Source organism: Phaseolus vulgaris, chromosome 5 (genome assembly GCF_000499845.2).
Source record: "Phaseolus vulgaris cultivar G19833 chromosome 5, P. vulgaris v2.0, whole genome shotgun sequence".
Lineage (NCBI taxonomy): Eukaryota > Viridiplantae > Streptophyta > Magnoliopsida > Fabales > Fabaceae > Phaseolus > Phaseolus vulgaris.
Genome location: NC_023755.2, coordinates 4,373,024 through 4,395,052, shown reverse-complemented (window position 1 = coordinate 4,395,052; position 22,029 = coordinate 4,373,024). Strand labels below are relative to the sequence as shown.

General features: G+C 30.7%; 2 protein-coding genes across 7 annotated transcripts; one reads left to right on the top strand and one right to left on the bottom strand.

The window, feature by feature from the left end:
- The first annotated feature begins 3,281 nt into the window (after positions 1-3,281).
- Positions 3,282-4,283, top strand: LOC137836222 (uncharacterized). Its single transcript, XM_068645064.1, has one exon. The coding sequence runs from the start codon at positions 3,575-3,577 to the stop codon at positions 4,055-4,057; it is 483 nt and encodes a 160-aa protein (XP_068501165.1). The 5' UTR covers positions 3,282-3,574; the 3' UTR covers positions 4,058-4,283.
- Positions 4,284-8,924: 4,641 nt separating this feature from the next.
- On the bottom strand, positions 8,925-14,373 carry LOC137834928 (uncharacterized). Of its 6 annotated transcripts, none has more exons than XM_068643172.1 (13): positions 13,974-14,373; positions 13,547-13,745; positions 12,414-12,483; positions 11,784-11,980; positions 11,268-11,343; positions 11,103-11,186; positions 10,939-11,018; positions 10,475-10,601; positions 10,198-10,257; positions 10,061-10,111; positions 9,799-9,957; positions 9,373-9,505; positions 8,925-9,250 (listed from the first exon to the last, which is right to left on the bottom strand). In XM_068643172.1, exons 2-13 carry the CDS (start codon positions 13,702-13,704, stop codon positions 9,090-9,092), a joined length of 1,356 nt encoding a protein of 451 aa, XP_068499273.1. In that variant the 5' UTR covers positions 13,705-13,745; positions 13,974-14,373; the 3' UTR covers positions 8,925-9,089. The 6 variants fall into 6 exon arrangements, with proteins under 6 accessions (XP_068499273.1, XP_068499274.1, XP_068499272.1 ...); XM_068643173.1 differs by having other exon boundaries at positions 13,970-14,315; XM_068643171.1 differs by having other exon boundaries at positions 13,883-14,309.
- Between the last annotated feature and the right edge of the window lie 7,656 nt (positions 14,374-22,029).

Here is a 22,029-nt window from a genome sequence, read left to right as displayed (position 1 = left end):
AAAAGATGCACAAAGATATTTTATACTAATTCAGCCTAATTCCAATATCAATTACTAATATGAGAGATATTGTTTCCACTATCTTATAAATATCATACCACGACCACACTACATATGTGAAACATGTTAACCCTGAAAAGATACTAACTAAATGTAAAAACCAACTACATCAAAAATACCTGTAACAAAAGTCACAATATATCATTTGTTTTTTTATGAGTATTCAAAGATTAAGATAAAAAAGTATAAATCAATTTCACAATATAGCCTTATTGATGAATTTCTTCAAAATATATTAAAATAGAAAGATTTTAACTTTTTGAAGTGTTTTTTTGACAGTATGGAATCAATATTATACAAATCAATTGATATTTCTTCAAAGGGAAAATTGAAAACTATTTACAGGAAACATTTATGAAGAAATTTAATTGATTATGTTTAATGTTGATAAATTATATTGTTTTATGTTGTTTTTAAATAGAAGAGCTTGAAACAACCTAATTAATTATTTTTCACTTAATCAATTAATTGTCTTTTAAAATAGTAGGTACGACCATTAAATTAATAAATAATTCAAAATTTATATGCTATTAATATTATTACGATTTGTAGGGATTATTGGAGTTGATATTCATTATTTCTCGACAATTTCTTATGGTTTTCTTATGTTATTTTTCAAGAAAATTAATACTTTCATATATTAGATATGTAATTTTTTTATCCTACTATATTTCTTGTGTCATATAATTTAAACACAATAAGTTTAATGATTTATATAATTTAGTATATGAATCTATCGTCTTCCATTAATCATACAATGATCATGTAAATTCATTTATCTTACGATACCTTGATTTCCTTTCAATCTCCAGTATCCTTTTGATTTCATTTCAATCAGTGATGACATATGGATTTGTTCTCTCTTCCTAAAGACTCATTAAGTATGTCCCTACCAGAGACTAACATCTAATCCACTCCGATCGGATCAGGTAAGTCCAAACATTCATACCGTATGACTACAAGCGATCATAGTGTGTATGAACTCGCTCTCCAGCTTCTCACCAACTGATATCTTAGTGTATGTGACTTAGATAATTAGTGAAGTAAGAGGATCTCTGCTCGTAGGCTTTTCATATATGTAATGTACCAAAACACAACATCTCACACATTACCCCAAATGTATAACATCAAGTTCATGCAAGCTTTCATCAATCACATACAACACATATCATTCACATACAATGTATATCAATCACTCATACATCATTTAAGATTTCTCAAATCAATTACATATATATCTCAAATTCATCCTCATATAAACTCATAATCAAATTCAGTTTAACTAACTTTATAATCTAACATGCATATTGTTACTAGATTACCTTATTATTTAAATTAGCTATAAGGTTCTATTAAAAAAAAATACATAACTTCCTTACTAAAAATTCTTTATTCTAGTGGAAACTTTAACTCTAACCGAAAAACCATTTGAGACTCTAGAGACTTAAAGCATGTTATTCAAACATCACCAAGATTCAGTATGTGATAAATCAAGTTGAGAAAAGTTGAAAGGAACATTTTTCTCAATTGTTCCATCAAAATTGATGACTAAATCTTAAGAAAAAATAAATAATAAAATATATTTAAAGCAAAAATAAATTTACTCGAATGGTGTGCTGCCGGATCTTACAAAATGCATGGTAAGTTTAATTTTTTTTTCTAAATAGTTATTTTAAAATTTATGATATTGTAATTTTAATTGATTTCTTTTAAATTGAAATATCGATTCTCGTTAAAATGGATACATGAGACGAAAGGAACAAAAGCAATTTGATTAATTATCTATATTCATACTAAAAGTAAAAAACACATATATATTGAAAGTGTGCCAGCAAAAAAAAGTTTAATTTTAATTATTATTGGCAATTTTTTATTATTATTTTATACTAATTTAGTGATTACCAGTTTGGCGTTGTCGGTAAGAATATGAGATGGGATGAAAAGGTCTAAAAAAATTAGTAGATACTATTTTATAGATTAAAAGAAAATTTTAATTTTTTTTAATATCTAAATAGTTATGATTAATAAATTTTTCAAATTAATATCTAATTAACTATTAAAGTTATAGTTATCAATTATTTAAGATTATAATGTTGATAATTAAATTTGTAGTTAATTTAAATATAAATTTAAAAATTAGATTATAAATTTTATTAACAATAAAAAATATTTTAAATATTAATAATTTTTTAGTTTTTAAAATAATATTTAATTTAGTTAATGACATGATTAATTATTATTTTTTAAATTAATTTTTATTTTTTATTATGAGTTTTTAACTAGTATATTTAGAAACTGGTTAGTATTTAGTATTTGCTTTATCTATTTTAATGAAAATTCATTCTTCTTTTTCCATCAGACCAACATGTAATTTAGTACTTTGGAGAGAGGAGATTGTCACGAATTCCAAATTCTGTGTTAGAATAAAGTTTTCATAAAAAAATTGAAGAGAAAAAAGTTAAATTATGAAATTAAAATTACTTGATATATAAATTAATTTGTAAAAAAATAGTTTAAAAAAAATTATTTCTTTCTTAAATAACATAGAAAATATGTCCTAAGAAAGTAGAAGGGTACCCTACCTTCTCCTAGTACCCTTAAAAATGAGTTAGAAAAAAAGAGGAAAACAACGTAAGACAGGTTATGTGGCATCTGTTTTGGGCATCTAGACAGTTAGCTGAAAGGTAACGAACTTAACTAAACCTAGCAAAATGCTGACTTTCCACTGACCTACTGCAACAAACAAAACCCATCAACATAACCATTGCCACACATTAAGCAATCTTCATTTAATGCACTATGCAAGACTAGGCCTTATTCTAATTCTGGTTTTTCCCTGTCCTTTCTACCTTACCACATCTTCATGGAAATAAAAAAATCATCAGGTGAGAAGCTCTTTCTGATGGATGTGGATTGAAGGCTCCTTAGCTCCCACTGCACCTGAAAGCTGCAAACCCACCAACTCATATACACAAACAGAAGCCAAATAAATCAAACTTCTAGTTTCTATGCACCCTCATGTAAATTTGTTTACACTGTAGATATATAACTTGTGAGGTGTTTTGGATAAAAGGTTAATAAATTTACCATCTTTGTTAGGTTGTGAGATTGAATTAGAGTGTAAATTTGAACTTATTTTTTGAAAATAAGTACTCAAAGTAACTGTAGATAAGGAAGTTTTAGATGTAAGAGTTGGCCCATTATGGTGAAAATTGTAGAGTTTGGTGACCTTCCCCCATTTCATTTTCTTGAGCTTCATTGGCATTAGAGAGTTAATCTTTCATTTTTCACACATGGACAACCAGAAAACAGACATTTCACCTTTTTGAAAGGCCTCTAAACTAACCAACCCCCTTTGGTTGCTCTTTAAGAAAGTGAACATTTCTCTTCCTGCAGGAGTGATCTTGCTGTCCAAGAGGTGCAGCCATGGCTCCCCTTTGAGAATTACAACAAAACCAAGCCAAAAATCAGTGAGAGAAGCAAAGATCGTAGTAGATTCCCTCATAGAAAGTTAATGGAGGTACAATCTCCATCAGTGAAACGCCCCTATGACATAACCATGTCAAGAAGAACAAGGAAACACCAATTTCCAGTGCAAGGCAATGAGAAATCCAAATCAGCAATGGGTGATGCAGCACCAAAGGATGACAAACTCAAAGTGCAGGCAACTACTATTGGTGAGGTGAAACAAGGTGGTGAGAATGACCACAAAAGCTTGAAGCAGTTGATCATAGGAGATGATGACAAGGAAGCAATGAAGGGTAATAGTGATGAGAGAGGAAAGGGATCAAGGAACTCACTTGGTGAACATTTCACTGAGGAAGAGAAGCAGCATCTTCAGCTGGTTCGGATGCAACAGAAGGAGAATCTCCAAGGTTTGAAGTTCAAGAAGTTGGTGAGTCGTTATGCCAAAGTTTTGGGGCATTTGCTGAAGGCTAAGCGTGATCCTCATTTAGGTGATGCAGGGAAAAAACCTGTTTTCAAGTTATCAGCCTAGGAAAAGTTACTAGCTGCTGCTGATTTGGTTGCTTCATCGATCTGTTTTCTATGTATTATTATTCTGTGCTTATATTTTGGCCAGCAAAATACCTTAGCTTCCTCCATCTCCTGTTATACTCTTACATCTGTGTATCCTTCATGCATATATATGGCTTGTATTTTATGTATACTAATTTGTATCATCAAAATATGTTCTTAATATGATAGTTTCTGATACTAGACAATTTCCTTCCTCTTAATTTCTACATAACAAAAGTAATTGGTTTTTTTTCATTTCTTCTATGAATTTCCTTCACACTGTGCAAGTACTTCATGCTCTCGAACACTGCCAAGTTTTGCAGAAAAAGTAAAGTTAACTGTTAGAACATTAAGTCTTGGATATGTATTTTTCAGCTGTAAAGATAAGCTTTTAAGGTGAGAAAAGAACAATTCAGTGAGACAGAGAAAAATGGTGTCTATAGATAGAAGAAAGTCTCATGTTTCAAATGAGGAAAAGGACCTTCTTATAGCAAAAGCAGTTGCCTATTTTTTGGTGTATATCAAAATGAAATTACGAGTCTCTTTTAATAATTTATAACCAATAAAAAATCCTAGTTAAAAGAAGAATATTATTTTTCTTTGCCTCATTTTTAGTCTTTTTTACTAATTTTGCGACAACGTTTCTTGCACAGTATGTTTTTTGTTTTCAAAGGTTTATAAAATTGGACAGCAATTTTGTTTAGATTTCGTGATGTTTAAGTATGAGTTTAGTGTGATGATGAGAAGAGAAGACTAGTTGAGAGGAAAAAGAAAGTTTAGAAACTAAGACATTTTGATTAATGTTTCCAACCGACACAAGACTTCAAATCGCCATTTGAGCTACCATCTATTTATACCCAATGCACGTACAACTCATGCAACCAAACTCACTTTCATAGCTTCGTTGAATTTTACACATTAATTAATGTGTACTATAATCTTTTTTTTTCATTTTCATAATTCTTTATTCCATGACAAAAAATATAAAAGAAAAGTTTATCCCAAATTATCTAAAATTTCTTTAGAATTCTTACATTATAAATTCACAATTACTTCTGTCCTATTTGTTTAGAATAGAAGAACACAAGTCACATCAGTGAGCTTTTCTTTTTCTTTCATTCATGAAAAGACGCTTAAGACTCTATATTTCTCCGTCCCCAATCAACTTTCCTTCATTTTTTTTATTATTTTAATTAGTGTGAGAAAAATTGAGAGATGAAAAACTAAATTCCCTTTAAGATTCTCTTAATAGTTAAGTATCTTAAAAGAGTCTGTTATTGTTCTATGCTTAATAGACATTGTATATGCTAAATACAATTCTTAGTATGCTTCCACATCATAAAATGTAAAGTGTATTAGTGGGAAAATGCATGTTTAGAAAAGTTTTAGTAAAAAAAATGTTTGATAGTTAAGTATATTAAATGAAGATGAAAAACAAACAAATCACACATACTTAGAAATGAATACAATTTCTTTGTATTAACATTGTATAATTGTCAATACTACATTACTTCAAAACATATCCATTTACCCTTATAAAGAAGAAAAAATAGTTACAAAACACATACATTTACCCTTATAAAGAGGAAAAAATAGTTACATGTTAGTTAGAATGCAAACATCTAATTAATTAACTGGTTGATACAATAAGTATTAGACACTAGAGAGTTTATCACACTATTATACAGTTTACTTTTAGATGCTCATCTACGAGGCCATCTATGCATGAAAGAGTTCATTACATTAAGATCTACAAAATCCATCTTGAATTATAAGCTTGTTCACCTAGAATTACTCCTGAAATCTAAGTTGAGCAAGTACAAAAAATGTTGTAGCAAATCCAAGAAATACATGAACTTACTCCTGAAAATTAACTTCATAAAGACATTTATTGGAGTCTTATGTGAGCTTAATCCCACTTTATCTCTATCCTAAGATCTTCTCAATTGCATCCATATCCTTTATTTTAAATTCACTATCAAATAAAGACTTTAAATTTCTTACCTGAACCTTATTTTGAAATATTATTAATATGTTGTCTACATTCAATAATAGGTATATAAACTTATGTATCCACATTCTTATGATAGACATGTGAATATTGTATGCCTAAAAGACAATGAAATAATTAAATATCTTATTCTTTGTAAATGATTGTTTATTTCTTTACAAGGAGTTCTTCAATTTATATCAATACTCTTCTTTAACCGTTACTTCGAAATCTTTGAATTGATGCATCAAAATGTCTTCCTCTAACTAGTCATTGAAGTATAGTTTTCCTTGTCTAGAGAATAATAATATTTATTTGTGTTTTGAGAATAATAATATTTATTTGTGCTTTGGTAGATGTAGTTGTTATATTTTGTAATTATATATTTTATGAATAAATTCTTACGTGTTTCAAAATTCATATTCTAATTAAATAATATTTTTCTATTTTATATCAATTCACAACTTTTAAAAATTTATATCATAATTTTTCTATTAATTATTATATTTTTTCTTCTCAAATATTCTAATCAGATTACTTAAAATAAAAATATATAATTAATAGTAATAAACTTTATGTTTACATTTTTAATTATATCTTTTTTTATCAAAAAAAAATAATTAACTCATTTTAGGAATGTCTCAACCTTTCGTAACCTTCTTTTGAATTTTCAAAACTTCATTCTTGATTCTACAAGAATTTTTATAAAAGTCTTTCATTTGCTTATCTTCGAAGGAAGCTTGGTAGTTTCCACCGTCTGTTTAGAGTTGAGTCTTGAGATTTGACGACGAACTTAAAAAGCCACATACACAAGCCACATACACGCTTCACGCCCAATCATTCCAGATAACTTATAGGTACAATCTTTGTAACTTAATGGTATACTCACAGCTTACTTATAGGTACAACCTTTGTTTTTTTTTTATCAACAATGAATAAATTAAATTAAAGGATACTTCAGGGGTATCCCAACCCGTATACAACAAAGACAGATAATACAACCATAATGTGGTTTAACCTACATAACCACACCCAAAAACTTAGAACTACACCAATACTTTGGCAGCACCTATTCCCAAAAGCAAAATACACTTAAAGGAAGAGCAGAAAAAAACTATAACAAAAAATGAAACGCAATCAAAAGGTATTCCAGCTGCAACCAAAAAACCAGCAGCTATGCCATAAAAGCTATTGTATTGGCACTTTAGTTGCCGAACCAAAAACTGCAACTTAATGGTATACTCACAGCTTATTTATAGGTACAACCTTTGTAACTTAATGGTATACTCACGATTTGACAAGTTCTTATTTAGAAGACTGCAACTGTACTTGTTTTGAGAGATCCTCATAAATGATTAAAGTGTGACGTTCACAATACATAAAATATTCAGCCAAAAATATCGATAATGAAATAATATCTCTTAAAAAAAAACATGTTTATTATCCATACGTAAAATCACAATGATACGGGCCTTTTTAAATCTCAAGAAGTTCTTATCCATTTATTATATTATTGAAACTAAACCAAAAACAGCCTTACAAAGTAGCAAATTGAATCTGCCCAGGCTTTGTAAAACCTAAAAAACCTTAGCAGAGAGTTGGTTATGCATAATTATAGCACCAAAAAAATATTTATAAAAGAAATTTATTTTTTACCATCTTCCTGTAAAAAATATTATATATATATATATATATATTTGTGTATATTTAAATTATATTTTAAAAAACTAAATGTTTTTCCTGTAAAAAATATTATATATATATATATATATTTGTGTATATTTAAATTATATTTTAAAAAACTAAATGCTTTGTATCAATCCTTCTATCTAATTGCAAATTATCAAAATACAGTTAACCAAAGAATATGAGTATTTTTAAGCGAGATTTAAAAAAAAAGCATTCACTATAAAGAAATAATAAAGTAATAAAGTAAAGTCGGTAAAAACCAAACACAAAGACAAAAGAAAATTCACGTTTATACGTGGTAATGCGTCGACCATTCACGGACGTTAAAAAAAAATCTAGAACAGTCAAATTAAACGGAAACAAAAAGTAAATAAAAACTAGAGTGGATTTGACCACGTAACACTAATAATAATGTTATTATTATCAATAATATTACTAATAATAAATAAATAAAAATTGTTTGTATCGGTTAGTTCAAAAATTTTATTTTATCATTTTTTGAGCAGGTCTGACCCAGCTATTTTTTACAAATAGTTGAAATTAACAGTGCAAATGTCAAATTAAAACTGCGGCTGACTATATTTCATCAAACACTGTTTTCTCCAACATTTTCAAAACACAATTCATCTTTTGTATTCTACCAATTTTGACAAATTCAACATTATAATTTCACCTTTTTAATCCTTTTTACAAATCTAAAACTTAAATGCCCTTTATTTTAAGGGTAAAATTAGTGTCTTTGTAAAACCAACTAATAAAAGACGTGATCAGCAAAAAGTATTCTATTAACATATATTTTGTAAATTAAAGTTTATATATATATATATATATATATATATATTGTATGATTGTTCATACATATTTAAATACACATATAAAATAATTTTAAAAATTAAAAATATATTATAGTATATAATAGAAAGTGAAAATTCGTACAAAAACTAGTTTTATTTCATAAAAAAATTCACAATACATGAAAAATGTAACAAATTAAACAGTAGGAGAAATAAAAAAATTCTCCAAATGTTTATTTTAATTTCATACTTGCATTAAAATTCTACAAACCATTTGACTATTCATAAATTAAAATAAGATGTAAAACCAAAGATTAACAGAAGAACTTCTACCACACTATGAACGTTGATAGAAAGTGTAATAGTAGAATATCTAATCAAATGTGTACACTTTATATACATTTGAAGCAGTATTTGTTATAATGAATAAGAATTTAATAAATATATGTCTGAAGAGAACATTTTGAGTAGTGTTTGAATATTCCTATGGTATAGCTTGTGTGTTAGAGAAAGGTAAATGATTATGTTGAGTGAGAGAGCTAGACTAATAGTGGTGCTGTCAAAGACTTGGAAGGATTGTGGAAATCCATTGTGTAAGTTACTATCACCCCAGTTACTGAACATATTGCAGGAACAAGACCCAAACCATATCTGGTAACTGAGAAGGGAAACTGTGTTCCCTCAAGCTCTGAAGAGATATCTGCATTCATGATATGAACAATATAAAATAACTAGTAACAATGCTAAGGTGCTTCTTGGAAATTACTATTGGAAAATGTACTGAACCGAATATTTAGCCTAAAAGAAATTTGAAAGACTTACTTTGGTTTGACTGAAGAACATATAAAGCAAGCCCGCATGAAATCTTGTCCAAAAAGCTCAATGATCCAACAACAAATGCACAACCATTAAGGTTCTCTCCAATGAGAAAATTCTGCATGCTTACTCCAGTTACCTGTTAAAAAAATCAATGGAAATGTACACATTATAAAACTAGATCATAGTAGTTTAAACTGTGACTACCATGAACTTTTAATACTACGTAAATTACAGAGGGTTAAAAAACTTGAACCAAGTAAGCATCAACCCCAAAAAGTTCTAAATAACTTTCCTTTATGTGCCAAATCCCCCATTACAGGTGGGGGAGACAAAGATACCAGTAGAGAAATGGGCTTCAAAATGTAGAAAACAAGATATACATATTTCTTCTACTTCTGTCAATTTAGTCAAGTAAAGATCACATCTTACCATCATGAGAGCATTTGCTATGCCGATAAATACTGACACTATGTACATTACATAACTCATATTTGCACTCAAAAGAAGGATCACTGCCCCACAAAAAGTCCAAAGAATGCATCCAGCAGAGTAATAGACCTTGAGCATTCGGCCAGTCCATGCAATCTCCTACAAAGGTCATAGACTTATTTTACAGTGGAATCGGAGATTGAAAATATGGAAATTTATTGCAGAAAGATATCCATCAAGGATACTTATTCAATGAGGAAACCTGCAACAATAGCGATACAACGAAGCTGCAGATGTATATGAGAGCAGGAACCTGTGCCAAACATCATAAGACAGTGAAATCAGCCATGCCATTGCTCAAACTTATGTAAAGCTCAATGGACAAAATTTGTGGAGTACCAAAGCTTTGGCTGATTGGGCCATTTGAAGATCATTGATGACAAAAAAGGCAAGGTACGCCTGAAAAAAAAAAGCCATTTTGGTATCAAGATATCCATTCATATACCATATTATCATGTTTTGTTGGAAATTCAAATGCAAGAGTGAAGTTTCAGTTATGCTTCTGAAAGTGTCTTCCTCATACACTATATCCAACATACAGCATAACCTTAACATATATTAAGCCGATCCTCTTCCAAGAATACAAATATGAAAGAAAGAAAGAAACTGTGCTAACCTGTGAAACGTTGAGAACCAATCTTGTGATTACGTAAATTAGAGCAACCTGGTAATACAAAATTCTCTTGAACCAATAGTCCCATGAAATCCTTGCATGAACCTTTCCATGTACACCCACCTTTAATCTATGAAGAAAACAAAAGAAAATCACTCAATTATATAATTGACTTGCATGAATTGTTTGGTTGAAGTTTTACTATTATAAGTTAAGTTCACCTTTGCTTTCACAACTTCTCTACAAGGTAGCTGATGACATTTTTAATACTTTCAATTAACCTGGCTGTAAAGGGGCAATTCAAGTATTTTTTTTGCCCCTCATATCTACCTCTCACACATATACCATCTTGATAATGTAAATAGTATGTACAAGATCATCTTTCCATACTAAGGTATACCTACTATAGTTTGTGAGCAGAAAAAAGGTTTTGATCCTAGGATAATGACAGAAGTCGAGAAGCACACCTGGGCTCTTTGGTTGCAAGATGAAATATGCTCGCAAAGCAGCATCCAATAAAAATAGACAGATATGCAATCCAACGATACTGCTCATTTGAAGGAATAACAAAGTGATTATGCTTGAGTATTGATGATTAAGAATGAATCCAAATAATTACTATCATACATACCTGATTTTGAACATCGGTAGGTGTTTTTCCATCAATGACACTGAATACTATCAAAGCAACTGCATACAGACTCAAGTTGGCAACCTTGTAAAGAGAATTAATCACATACATTAGTAATTAATATTAATCTATTGACTTATAAGGAAAGTTCACTAGAAAGCTTACCATGGTAAAAGCATTGCGACAGCTAGCCAGTGCCACTCTGCTTGTAGAGTTCAGCGTGATGCAACTCACCATGGACCTTCAAAAGAACAGTAAAAAAAGACACTTGTGAGCTTATGCTAACTTGAAGGGCTAGAAACCTGTGCCTTTTTCGTTAGACTCTTCTTTTATCCATGTAAATTATCAGACACTTGTGAGTTTATGCTAACTTGAAGGGCTAGAAACCTGTGCCTTTTTCATTAGATTCTTCTTTTATCTATGTAAATTATCAGATTAGAGTTCGCTGGTGCTACTTGGTTTATAAATGAATATTGCTTCATATCATTCTGAGACTTGGTTACTAAAGTGGCATTTACCTCTAGCAATTAAAGATGAAATTACAAAAATCAAACATCATTGTTTCAGTCAGTATGCCAACAACATCACCAAGTAAACCACTTCTATTTTGAAATTCAAACTTACAGTTATATATTTTTTTGGCATCAAATCGAAAAAATATAAATTAGATGAAATTATTACATGTGCGAAACCTGAGTAGCAGCCCAGCCCACGTTGAAGATTGCTGCAAATATGCTGTAACTCACAGTTTCAAAAGTGGGTGAATTGGAACTAAACATTTTACAAGGTAAACAAACCCCAAAAACAGAAGAAAATGAAATAGCCACCAATACAGATCCGGCACCATGCCATATCTTGAAGTGTCCAAATCTATCTATCTGTCAAGCAAGCCGAACAAAATTATCATGTCAATCAAAATAAGGTCTGAAGCACAGAATTACTTACTTTTAACTTTCTTAGATTCTATTTGTTATTGCTAGATAAAATTAGCAACTAGACGAAGATTAAATGTATTTGAATGAAAGAAGTGAAGAAATGCAGTAAATTTGACTGTTTTATCATAGAGTGAAGGTTTATCAGATAATATCAGGTATGAAGAAAACCATCAAGTAAACTCAGCTTTATCTCCAAAACAAAAAAATATGGTTACTCAGTTATTACGCAGGCTAAACCTATACACAGTAAGAGCCACCTCCCTCCCCCGACACAAGGGTATAAAAAAAAAAAAAAAACGAAGCCAGATGAATGTGATATATAAGAAGCATGTGAAATATTTCCCTAGAAAGAACAGAGAAAATAAGGCTTAAATACCAGTTCACCAATAAATATGGTGGCAAATCCATCAGCCACTTGACCTGAAAGCATCACAGCAGCCGCATTCCTATGAAATTGAGCAGCAAAGAAATGTCAATAAAAAAATAAAAAAATTTGGAAGCATCCAACAGATTTTTATCAAAAAAATACTTGTTTTTTTACCAAGTCAGGTGGTGCAAATTGAATGCATTTTATGTCTCGAAAATCATTTATCATATGTTTGTCCAAAATTATTGGAGCATTTGGTAGGTCTGCTCAAGATGGACCTACTAATGTTGTGGCAGATCCAAATATGACCGAGTGGCTGAGGTGTACATAAGGAGGAAGAAAATATGTGATTCGTATCTGGGTGCAAGTTAATTGGGATTTTCTATTTGAGTCTTGGGGAAAATGGGCTTTTGAGGTGAAGGGGTATCAGTTATTTATCAAGTGAATTGACACTCTCCGTGGTTCTTGAAATTGTATTTTTACTACCTCCTATGTTAACTGTTTTTATTTAGCCATCAATAAGTGATTTGTTCTGTCTCCTTTTATTTTCTATAGCAGGATATATAGATATCAGTAGAAGCAACCTAAGATGTAGAAAAGGTCATAGTATGGTAGAACTAGTTCTACAGAAATGCAGATAACGAAACTTGGTACAGGAAAATATTATCGAACAATAAGAAAAACCAAAGAGATACTCTCAGTCACACCACTAAGTTGCTTCTAACATGGCTACACCTAGTCCAAGGTAACATGACATAGTTCAGCCCACAGTATGTTCTCTACAGACCAAAACTAAACCATATATGCCAACTGAAGTCAATCAACCACACCTTGTTGGTACCAAGTATCTCTCTTTTATCTTTTATGGAATAGTTGCTAATACAATTTATAAAACTAATATGCTTGTCCATCAATTTTGAACATTGTACAATAGTTTAAATATGTCAGTTCTTTACTGGATAAGAGTAAGACCAAAGCATACCAGGTTGCTTCCACCCAACCTATCAATTGGATTTGTACCAAATCTTGACTGAATTTCCAACTCTTTCTAATTTTCAACTTTCAGTTACATCAATCAACAAGCAATTAGACAAAAATTAGCCAAACTAGTTGATAAATGGAAAAAAAAAACTTAAAGGCACCTTGGTGAAAGTCCAATATCTGTCAAGAACAATAATAAATAGGTGAACCAACAAGCTGCAGTTATGTCATTGAGCATGTGTCCCATTCCATAATAAAAAATAGGCCATCTTCCTAGGATCCTGGTATATGTGTCATCTGCTTCAATGATAGTTCCCATTGTAGGGCCCTTAATGAGAGCTATTACCAAATATAATAAACCTGCAAGGAATATATGGAAGACTTAAGCTTTCAATACACAACACAACCATTGGAAAATACCATCAAATGCACTCTCACACACCACCCTGAATTGGCAGAAAAATTCACACGTGATTGAGAAGCAACAAAAACCCCACCTTTTTCAACACCCAGAATCTCAGAACACAAAATTCAAAACATTCAAAGAAAAAATGCAGCAATTCCACGAGATGATTTGTGATCACATACAGAAACAATAAGCGAAGCTAGCAAAAGCACCCCATTATGAAAAGCACGTCCTTTTCACAGTCTGACAAACCAAAGAACCCAAATACGGAACCCAAGTTGGATAAAACAGAGGAAAGAACCCCAAGATGGTGACTTGAAAACTCTTTGTGGAGAAATGAAGATATCTCAACTAGTTAACGATATCCACAACGCAACCTATCCATAGAACTGGAAATAGTATGTTATACATATAAAATTTATAGATATTATGTTCTCAATCAATAGCAGTTTGTCCTGTTCAGGAGCCTTCGCTTTGCTGAAACGTTTGTGTGCGGTTGAACGGTGCGTGTGTTCGGTGGGAACAGGGAGTTAAAAAGCCATAGAACACATAAACTGTCTAAAATGACAACAATGTCCCCCACCTTTGACGTGTAACATACTTCATCGGATCCCAATGCCACGTGGCAACACGGTGTGGTGCATGCCAATGAAGAATAAGGTTTTTACTTAGTTCAATAATAACTCCTGCAAGAACTTATAATGAAAGCAACGTTTAACTATATACTTTTATTTCCGATCATTTTTTTATGAATGATTTTAAATTTTACAAAATTTTAATTACAGATTTAATTATCGATAATTAATATATCATTTCATTATTGATAAAAAAAATATTAACATATTTGTCATAATAATATATATTGCATATATACACTTAATATTTTATGTAATATTATCTAATTTTGAATGATTAATAGGGAATTTAAATTAATTAATTTTAAAATTTTGAAGAACTAATAGTTTTTATTTTATTTTAAATCAAAATCTATGCCTTCGTACGATTATAGAACCCAAATAACTGTAAAATTAAAAACAATATTTACTTCATTAAACATTATATATACCACGATGATAATTTTTTTATTTTTTCAATTAAATAAATTTATATTTTATTAAATTAAAACAATATTTAGTGAAATATATAACTGTACAGTCTCTTCAATCAAAAGTAAATGTATAACTCTTTAACTCAAAAATATTTATGCAAATTCTCAATTTATTCTTACAAAATTATTCATATTTTATTTTTTAAAATTATAATTTTTTCTGATATATAAAAATGTGTACACATAGAAGCGAAAACACGATTGTATTAATAAGTATCTAACTATAATTTTATATAAATAAATTCTTCAAAATTTCTTTTTTTTCTCAATCCACAATTTATTTCTTAGAAAAGAAAATTATCACTTAATAAGCAGGGTGAAAATACAAAAACAACCTCTCTTAAATAAATAAGTAAATAAATAAATAAAAATTGGATCTAACGCTTACCAATTAAGATAACATTTTATTTGAAAAAAAATAGCAAATATTAACTTGTGTTTTCGGATATTAATTGAGAAATTAAGAGGTTATTTTTTTATTAAAAAGCATAGAAAATGTTATCTGATTTTTTAAATATATTTTATATAAATTTTAATAAATCATTTTCATTTTAATGTCTTAACTAGTAGTTCTTTTAAATTTGGATATACAAAATGAAGAACTTAAATATAAATAAAATCCAGTTAATTAATTATGTTTAATGCTATTATTTTATAAATAAATATAAATATTTTATATTCAAATTTGCATATATTTCTGATAAATATAATTAAGGAATAATAATTTTAAAAATATAGTTATTTAATATAGAATCATAGTAATTAAATAAACTTAACTAATCTTTTAACCAGTCTAAATTAAATAGTTTTACTTGTATAAGATTCCAATAATACTAGAATATAAGTCTGGTTACTACCAAGTTGGAATGTAATGCACAGAAAAACAAATTATATTAATATGTTTAGAGGACCTTTTTCAGAGTATTTTTAAGATTAAAAAAATTTAAAAAACAAATTTGTAGTGAAAAGTGTAATGAACTATCTATACTATTATTATTTTTGTAAGCAACCATATATTATTGGCAAATAATTAGCTTAATTAAAATTAATAACATGTAATATAGAAACAAAGTTTGTTATTTTCACAACTTAGAATATGTTAAAAGTTCCTACATAGTCACTTCTTTAGCAAATATTGCAGGGTTATCTGATGGTGTTAGCATTCCGGATATAGTATCTCAATTTTGAACAGGTTGTGATTGGAATATTCCCTTCTCTTTACAGCAGATGCCTCATTTTTTTAATCATATCATGATTAGAGAGGAACAAGATATTCCTAATTGGATTCTAAATGAGTCTGATCGTTTCACTCTTAAATCGGCTAGGACTTTTTTCTTGGAACCAGGAGTTCAAGGTGGTTGGGGTAAATTCATTTGGTCTTCATCTATTCCGCCTTCCAAAACTCTAGTACTCTGGAAAATTTTTCATGGGCGACTTCCTACAGATCAACATATTCAGAATAAGGGTTTGCATATATGTTTTATGTGTTCGCTTTGTGAAAAGCAAGAGGAATCTATTCAACATCTATTTTTTGAATGTTCTAACGCATTGCATATTTGGAGTTGGGTTCGACAAATTTTTCTTACTTCTCATTTCTCTAATAAGGATGATCTACTTTCTTTTATTAAGAGTGATGGTAGTCCTTTGGTTAAATTGATTAAGCTTGCAGTGATAACCTTTTCTATATGGATGATATGGCGTATGAGGAATTATGCTAGATTTCAGGATAAGATTGGGGTTTCTAAGGCTATTTCGATAATTAAAGATTTAACTTGTCTAGTGGGAAATTCGTCTAAAGCTTCAATGAAGAATGATATATTGGACTTCAACGTGATTAAGTTTTTCGGTATTAAGACCCGTAGTGGTAAAGTTCTTCGTCCTCTTCCTATTAGATGGGAATTTCCTTCACCAGGCTGGGTCAAAATTAATACTGATGGGGCTGCTAGGGGGTATCCTGGTCTTGCTACTTGTGGAGGTATTTTTCGTGGGAGTATGGGAGAATTTATTGGTGCTTTTTCAGCGTTTCTTGAAGTTCAAACTGCTTTGGTTGCTGAGTTTTATGGAATTATACATGTTATGAAGGAAGCTCAAAAAATGGGACTTACTAATGTATGGCTTGAATGTGATTCTGTCATGGTTTGTGCTGCGTTTACTGCTAGGACTAATGTTCCGTGGATGCTTCAGAATCGATGGAATACTTGTCTTAATTTTTGTGGGACAATCAGATTTAGGGTAACTCATATTTTTCGTGAAGGGAATGCGTGTGCTGATAAGTTGGCTAATTTAGAATTTATTCATAGATAATCATTTCATTGGTATAATAGACTCCCAGCTAGTCTGTTCTTAGAATTCTTTATGAATAGGTATAATCGACCTATGTATCGTTTGTGTACATATGAGTTTTGGTCTAGTCCCCCCATATTTTTGTATTTTCTTTCTTTTTTCTTTTTTTAATAATATTTTTTTTTCATGTGATGGCAGATGATTGTTGTTACTTGAAGTGTCAGCTTAGCTGAGATGTCAAGTTGCATAGTGATGCCTAACACGAAAACTTTATAAAAAAAATAAAAAAATAAAAAAAATCTATGTAATTAAGATGAGAAAATAAATGCATACATAAGTTTTTTTAAGAGAAAGTTTTATACTCTGCATTTTTCTTGATCTTCACAATATTTTCTTAATATTAGATTTTTGTTGGAATTTTAGAAGATAGACATGAAGATTTAATACTAATAATTATGAGTTAATTATATAAAAGATAACATATTCATGAGTTAATCATATAAACATGGTAGTAAAAATTTGTGATAAAACTTAATTTATATGTAAGGAAAAGATTGTTAAAAAAATTAAAATTTCACATTGAATAGAAATAAAAAACTTTAAAGTTTAAGTAACATATAAAAAAGAAAAATCCATAAATAAGTATTTTATTGAAGATGGTGTCATAATATCTATTTTTAGCATTAATTATTAAGATTTTATTATTAAAAGTTTCAGTCAAGAGTATTTAATTCAACTATATGTTATCTTTATTGTGTAAAGTTGAATATTTTTCATGAACTGTTAGAAAAGTCTTTGTATAGATATAGTTAAAGATAAAGATTGTTTGAAAAACTTTGTATTTTTGTAGATACAGATATACATATTGATTGGACATGGTGCAAGTGCAACTTATTGCATTATCAAGTATTTTATATAATGTAAGAATCTTCAATAAAGTCTTCGTTAATGGATGCAAATATTTCATATTTTATTTTAAAATTTAGTACAATAATTTTATCATTTAAATGTATTATTTTTTATATTTTTATTCTCCAACTTTGAGATATTTAAATGTTATATAGTAATTATTAAAGTATATAATTTTGTCTTCTAATAAATGGAAACATACAACAGAATCTGACCGTGGATAATCTATTACGCGTGCACTTAATAGATAAAGCGTAATAATAATATTTTATTAAATTTTATTAATAATACTTTATAAACTATGCAGTTTAAAGTTTTTCATCAAAATAAAAAAAAAGTCATAAATATATTACTGAATTAAAATAACACCATTCTCTTAATAAATACATTTTTTTATTACAAATATAAATATTAAGATAATTTATTATTTAAAATATGTAGTTTTTTAATTAATTTAAGATTTCAAAAATACTAGAATATAAGTCTAGAAAAAATAACAGAAATATACAAAATAAAATAATAAAATAAAAGAAATATACAAAATAAAATAATAAAATAAATATTTAAATGAGGGTAGAATAGTTTCAAATACGTATTCACACAGAGTGAGAATGGGTCCGAAACCACAACTATTTTATCATTCTTTCTTAAACTATCTTTTTTCCAATCAGCCCAAGCAATCATCTTTCTCTACTAGGGAACTCAAGGATTTTTGTTAGTAATAATAAAATATCATCGTACAATAAGATGTCATAAAAGATCATCGTATAAAATTAAGAGGTCAGAACACAGTACAAAATTTAAGGTCATAAAACATAATAGTACAAAATAAAATGTCATAAAAAGTCATCATACAAAATAAAAGATAATAAAAGTAATTGTACAAAATAAAAATAAAAGATCATACGAAATAAAATGTCATAAAAGGTCATTGTACAAAATAAAATGTCATAAAAGATAATCATATAGAAAATGTCATAAAAGATAATCGTACAAAATAAAATGTAATGGAATGTTTGTATCCAACACCTCAAAAATAATTTTGTTATCTGTCATATACTTAATTTTAAAGTTATATTTTATAATGTTCATACATGTTCTACCTTATCTAACATTTTTTTGGAAGAGCTTAGGAAAGATAATGAGTGCGAGAGAGTTTTAAAGAAGAAGTTTGCAGTGTAAAAGAGCTTTCTTTAATAAAGAGGTTTCTTTCATAATGTTATAAAATTTGATTGTACAAAATCCTAATGAACCTAATAAAGGTCATCGTACAACATTATTTTGAGAATGGAAAAATTATAGTTGTTGGTTTTCAATTTTAAACTAATTTTCTTCAATGTTATTCAAATTAAAGATATTTTTAAACTAATTTTCTTCTATATTTTTAAAGCTCCTTGGGTTAGGTGAAAGGATTGACAAAGTAGAAAGGGTTTGTTGGAAGAAATTATTTCAAGACAAATGCACATAAAAACTTATTTATTACTTAATAACTTGAAGAAATAGAAAATTGATCTTGCATAATGATCCTGCCCGTTGACCAAAACGTTGGAGCTTGCCTCGTCAAACCTGGATCGACGTGTGCGCCGCGTCAACCTCCGTCCTTCGCCACGATTCACCTCAAGAACCTGCAAAAGAACAGAGCGGCGCCGCTGCGGCCGATCGCACTCCAACGCCCAAGTCAGTGACTGAACCACCAAATACTAAGAGGAACACTCAAGAACTCTCAAGGAACCGTGCAATGTTCTCTCTCACAGTATACTCAAGAACTCTTCAGCGACTGAACTCCCTCGTTGATTCTGAAGAGCTTGACGCAGCTCTTCAGTCACTTTGCTAAGCTCATCATTTCTGGCCCGAGAAGCGACCAGGTCCTCATGCATTCTTGCCTGCTCTATACGCGAGGCTTCCACATTCGCCTGCAACGAACGCATGATCTCCACCATCTGCGCCATAGTCATGGCGCTGGCGCCTTCAGCAGCAACAGGCGCAACTGGACTTGAACGGTTGCTTCTCATTTTTCTCATGAAAACTTGGCAAATCACAGAGTGCAATGAACAACACTTCCTTCAGCGACGATCGATTCGGCGATCAATCGGTCAAAACTTCGCGAAACCCCGAAAGAAAACTCAAGAACGCAGCGAACCTCCACAGAAACCTGCAACTCCACCAGAAACCACCGCTTCTCCCACGAAAAACCAAACGAGCCAAAGAACTCAGATCTCACCGAACAAAACTCGCGCAACCAGCAGAAAACTTCACTTCACCGAACAAAAACCCAAACGAACGGTGGAAAACGCGAAATCACCGAACAAAACCTTGATGAATAGCGAACAGTGGTTGCACCAGCACGCAACCACACAGAAAACTACAAAAACCTCCAAGAGCTCACGCTGTGGATGGGAACAGGTTTTACACGGCCCCACGGTGGGCGCCTGATGATCCTGCCCGTTGACCAAAACGTTGGAGCTTGTCTCGTCAAACCTGAATCGACGTGTGCGCCGCGTCAACCTCCGTCCTTCGCCACGATCCACCTCAAGAACCTGCAAAAGAACAGAGCGGCGCCGCTGCGGCCGATCGCACTCCAACGCCCAAGTCAGTGACTGAACCACCAAATACTAAGAGGAACACTCAAGAACTCTCAAGGAACCGTGCAATGTTCTCTCTCACAGTATACTCAAGAACTCGCAAGCGTAAAGAAGACAATCTGAACGCGCGTACCTCAAAAGTTCGTTGGGAAACCCTTATATACCTGGGCACTTTCTCTCTCCTGGCCGTTACACATCTGGACACGTGGCTCGCATCCAGCTGTACACGTGCCATCATCTGGAGCCTCCTCGACTTGGGCGCTGCTTCTGACTCTCCTTTGGCTAAGTTACTTATGCATGATACTACTCAGTGCATAACTGTCCTGGAGTGCGATCTCTACTGGATTGGCGAGCTAGGGTGCCTTCGTACACACCTTCCCTGTGGTCTCGCCGGCCGCCTTCATAATCTGCACCACCTTCATCTTCGGCGATGTGCTTACTCCGGCGATCTCTAATCACTTGGTCGCCTGAGTTTACATCTGGCGACCTCATCTTTAACCCGGTGACCGCCGGTTCTGGTGTGCTGGAGATCGGAGCACGCCAACTTAATAACTGGCGACTTCACGAGCCCCCCGACTTCCTTTCCTTCTGCCAACCTGGCGTCTCGTCAACACGCCTATACCGTGCTTGGTGCCACGTCATCGCTTCCGACCACCAGGGCGGTACACATAATATGTCACATACCAAATGTATTATTTTATAGTATGTAGTATGTCACACACCTCGTCTTTATTTTTATCATTTAATTAAATCAAAATTTTTTAGAACTACGACGAACCTCTTTGCAGAAACAAAGTAACAATGCGGGAGAGGTTTAAGAAAGATGTTGACAGTTAGGAAGAGCTTTAAGAAAGATGTCTCTCAGAATTTATACTGATTATTGTACAAAATAAAATGTCATAAAAAATTATCGTATAAAAATAAGAGGTCATAAAAGGATATCGTACAAAAGATAAGGTCATAAAACATCATAGTACAAGATAAAATGTCATAAAAAGTTATCGTACAAAATAAAAAATTATAAAAGTGATTGTACAAAATGTCATACAAAATTGTCATAAAAGTTCATCGTATAAAATAAAATATCATAAAAGGTAATTGTACAAAATATAATATGTAATGGAAGGTCTGTATCCAATAATATAAAACTTCACGAATATTTTCGTTGTCTGGTATAATTCTCATCATATACTTAATTTTGAAGTTATTTTCACACGTACCATTTTAATCTTAATCATCCATGTACATAGTTTTTATTACAAAATAATAATCATTTTAAAAAATAAAAGGTTATCGTACAAAATAAACAAAAAAATTATTAATAGAATAATTTCACTGTTATGATATATAGTACAA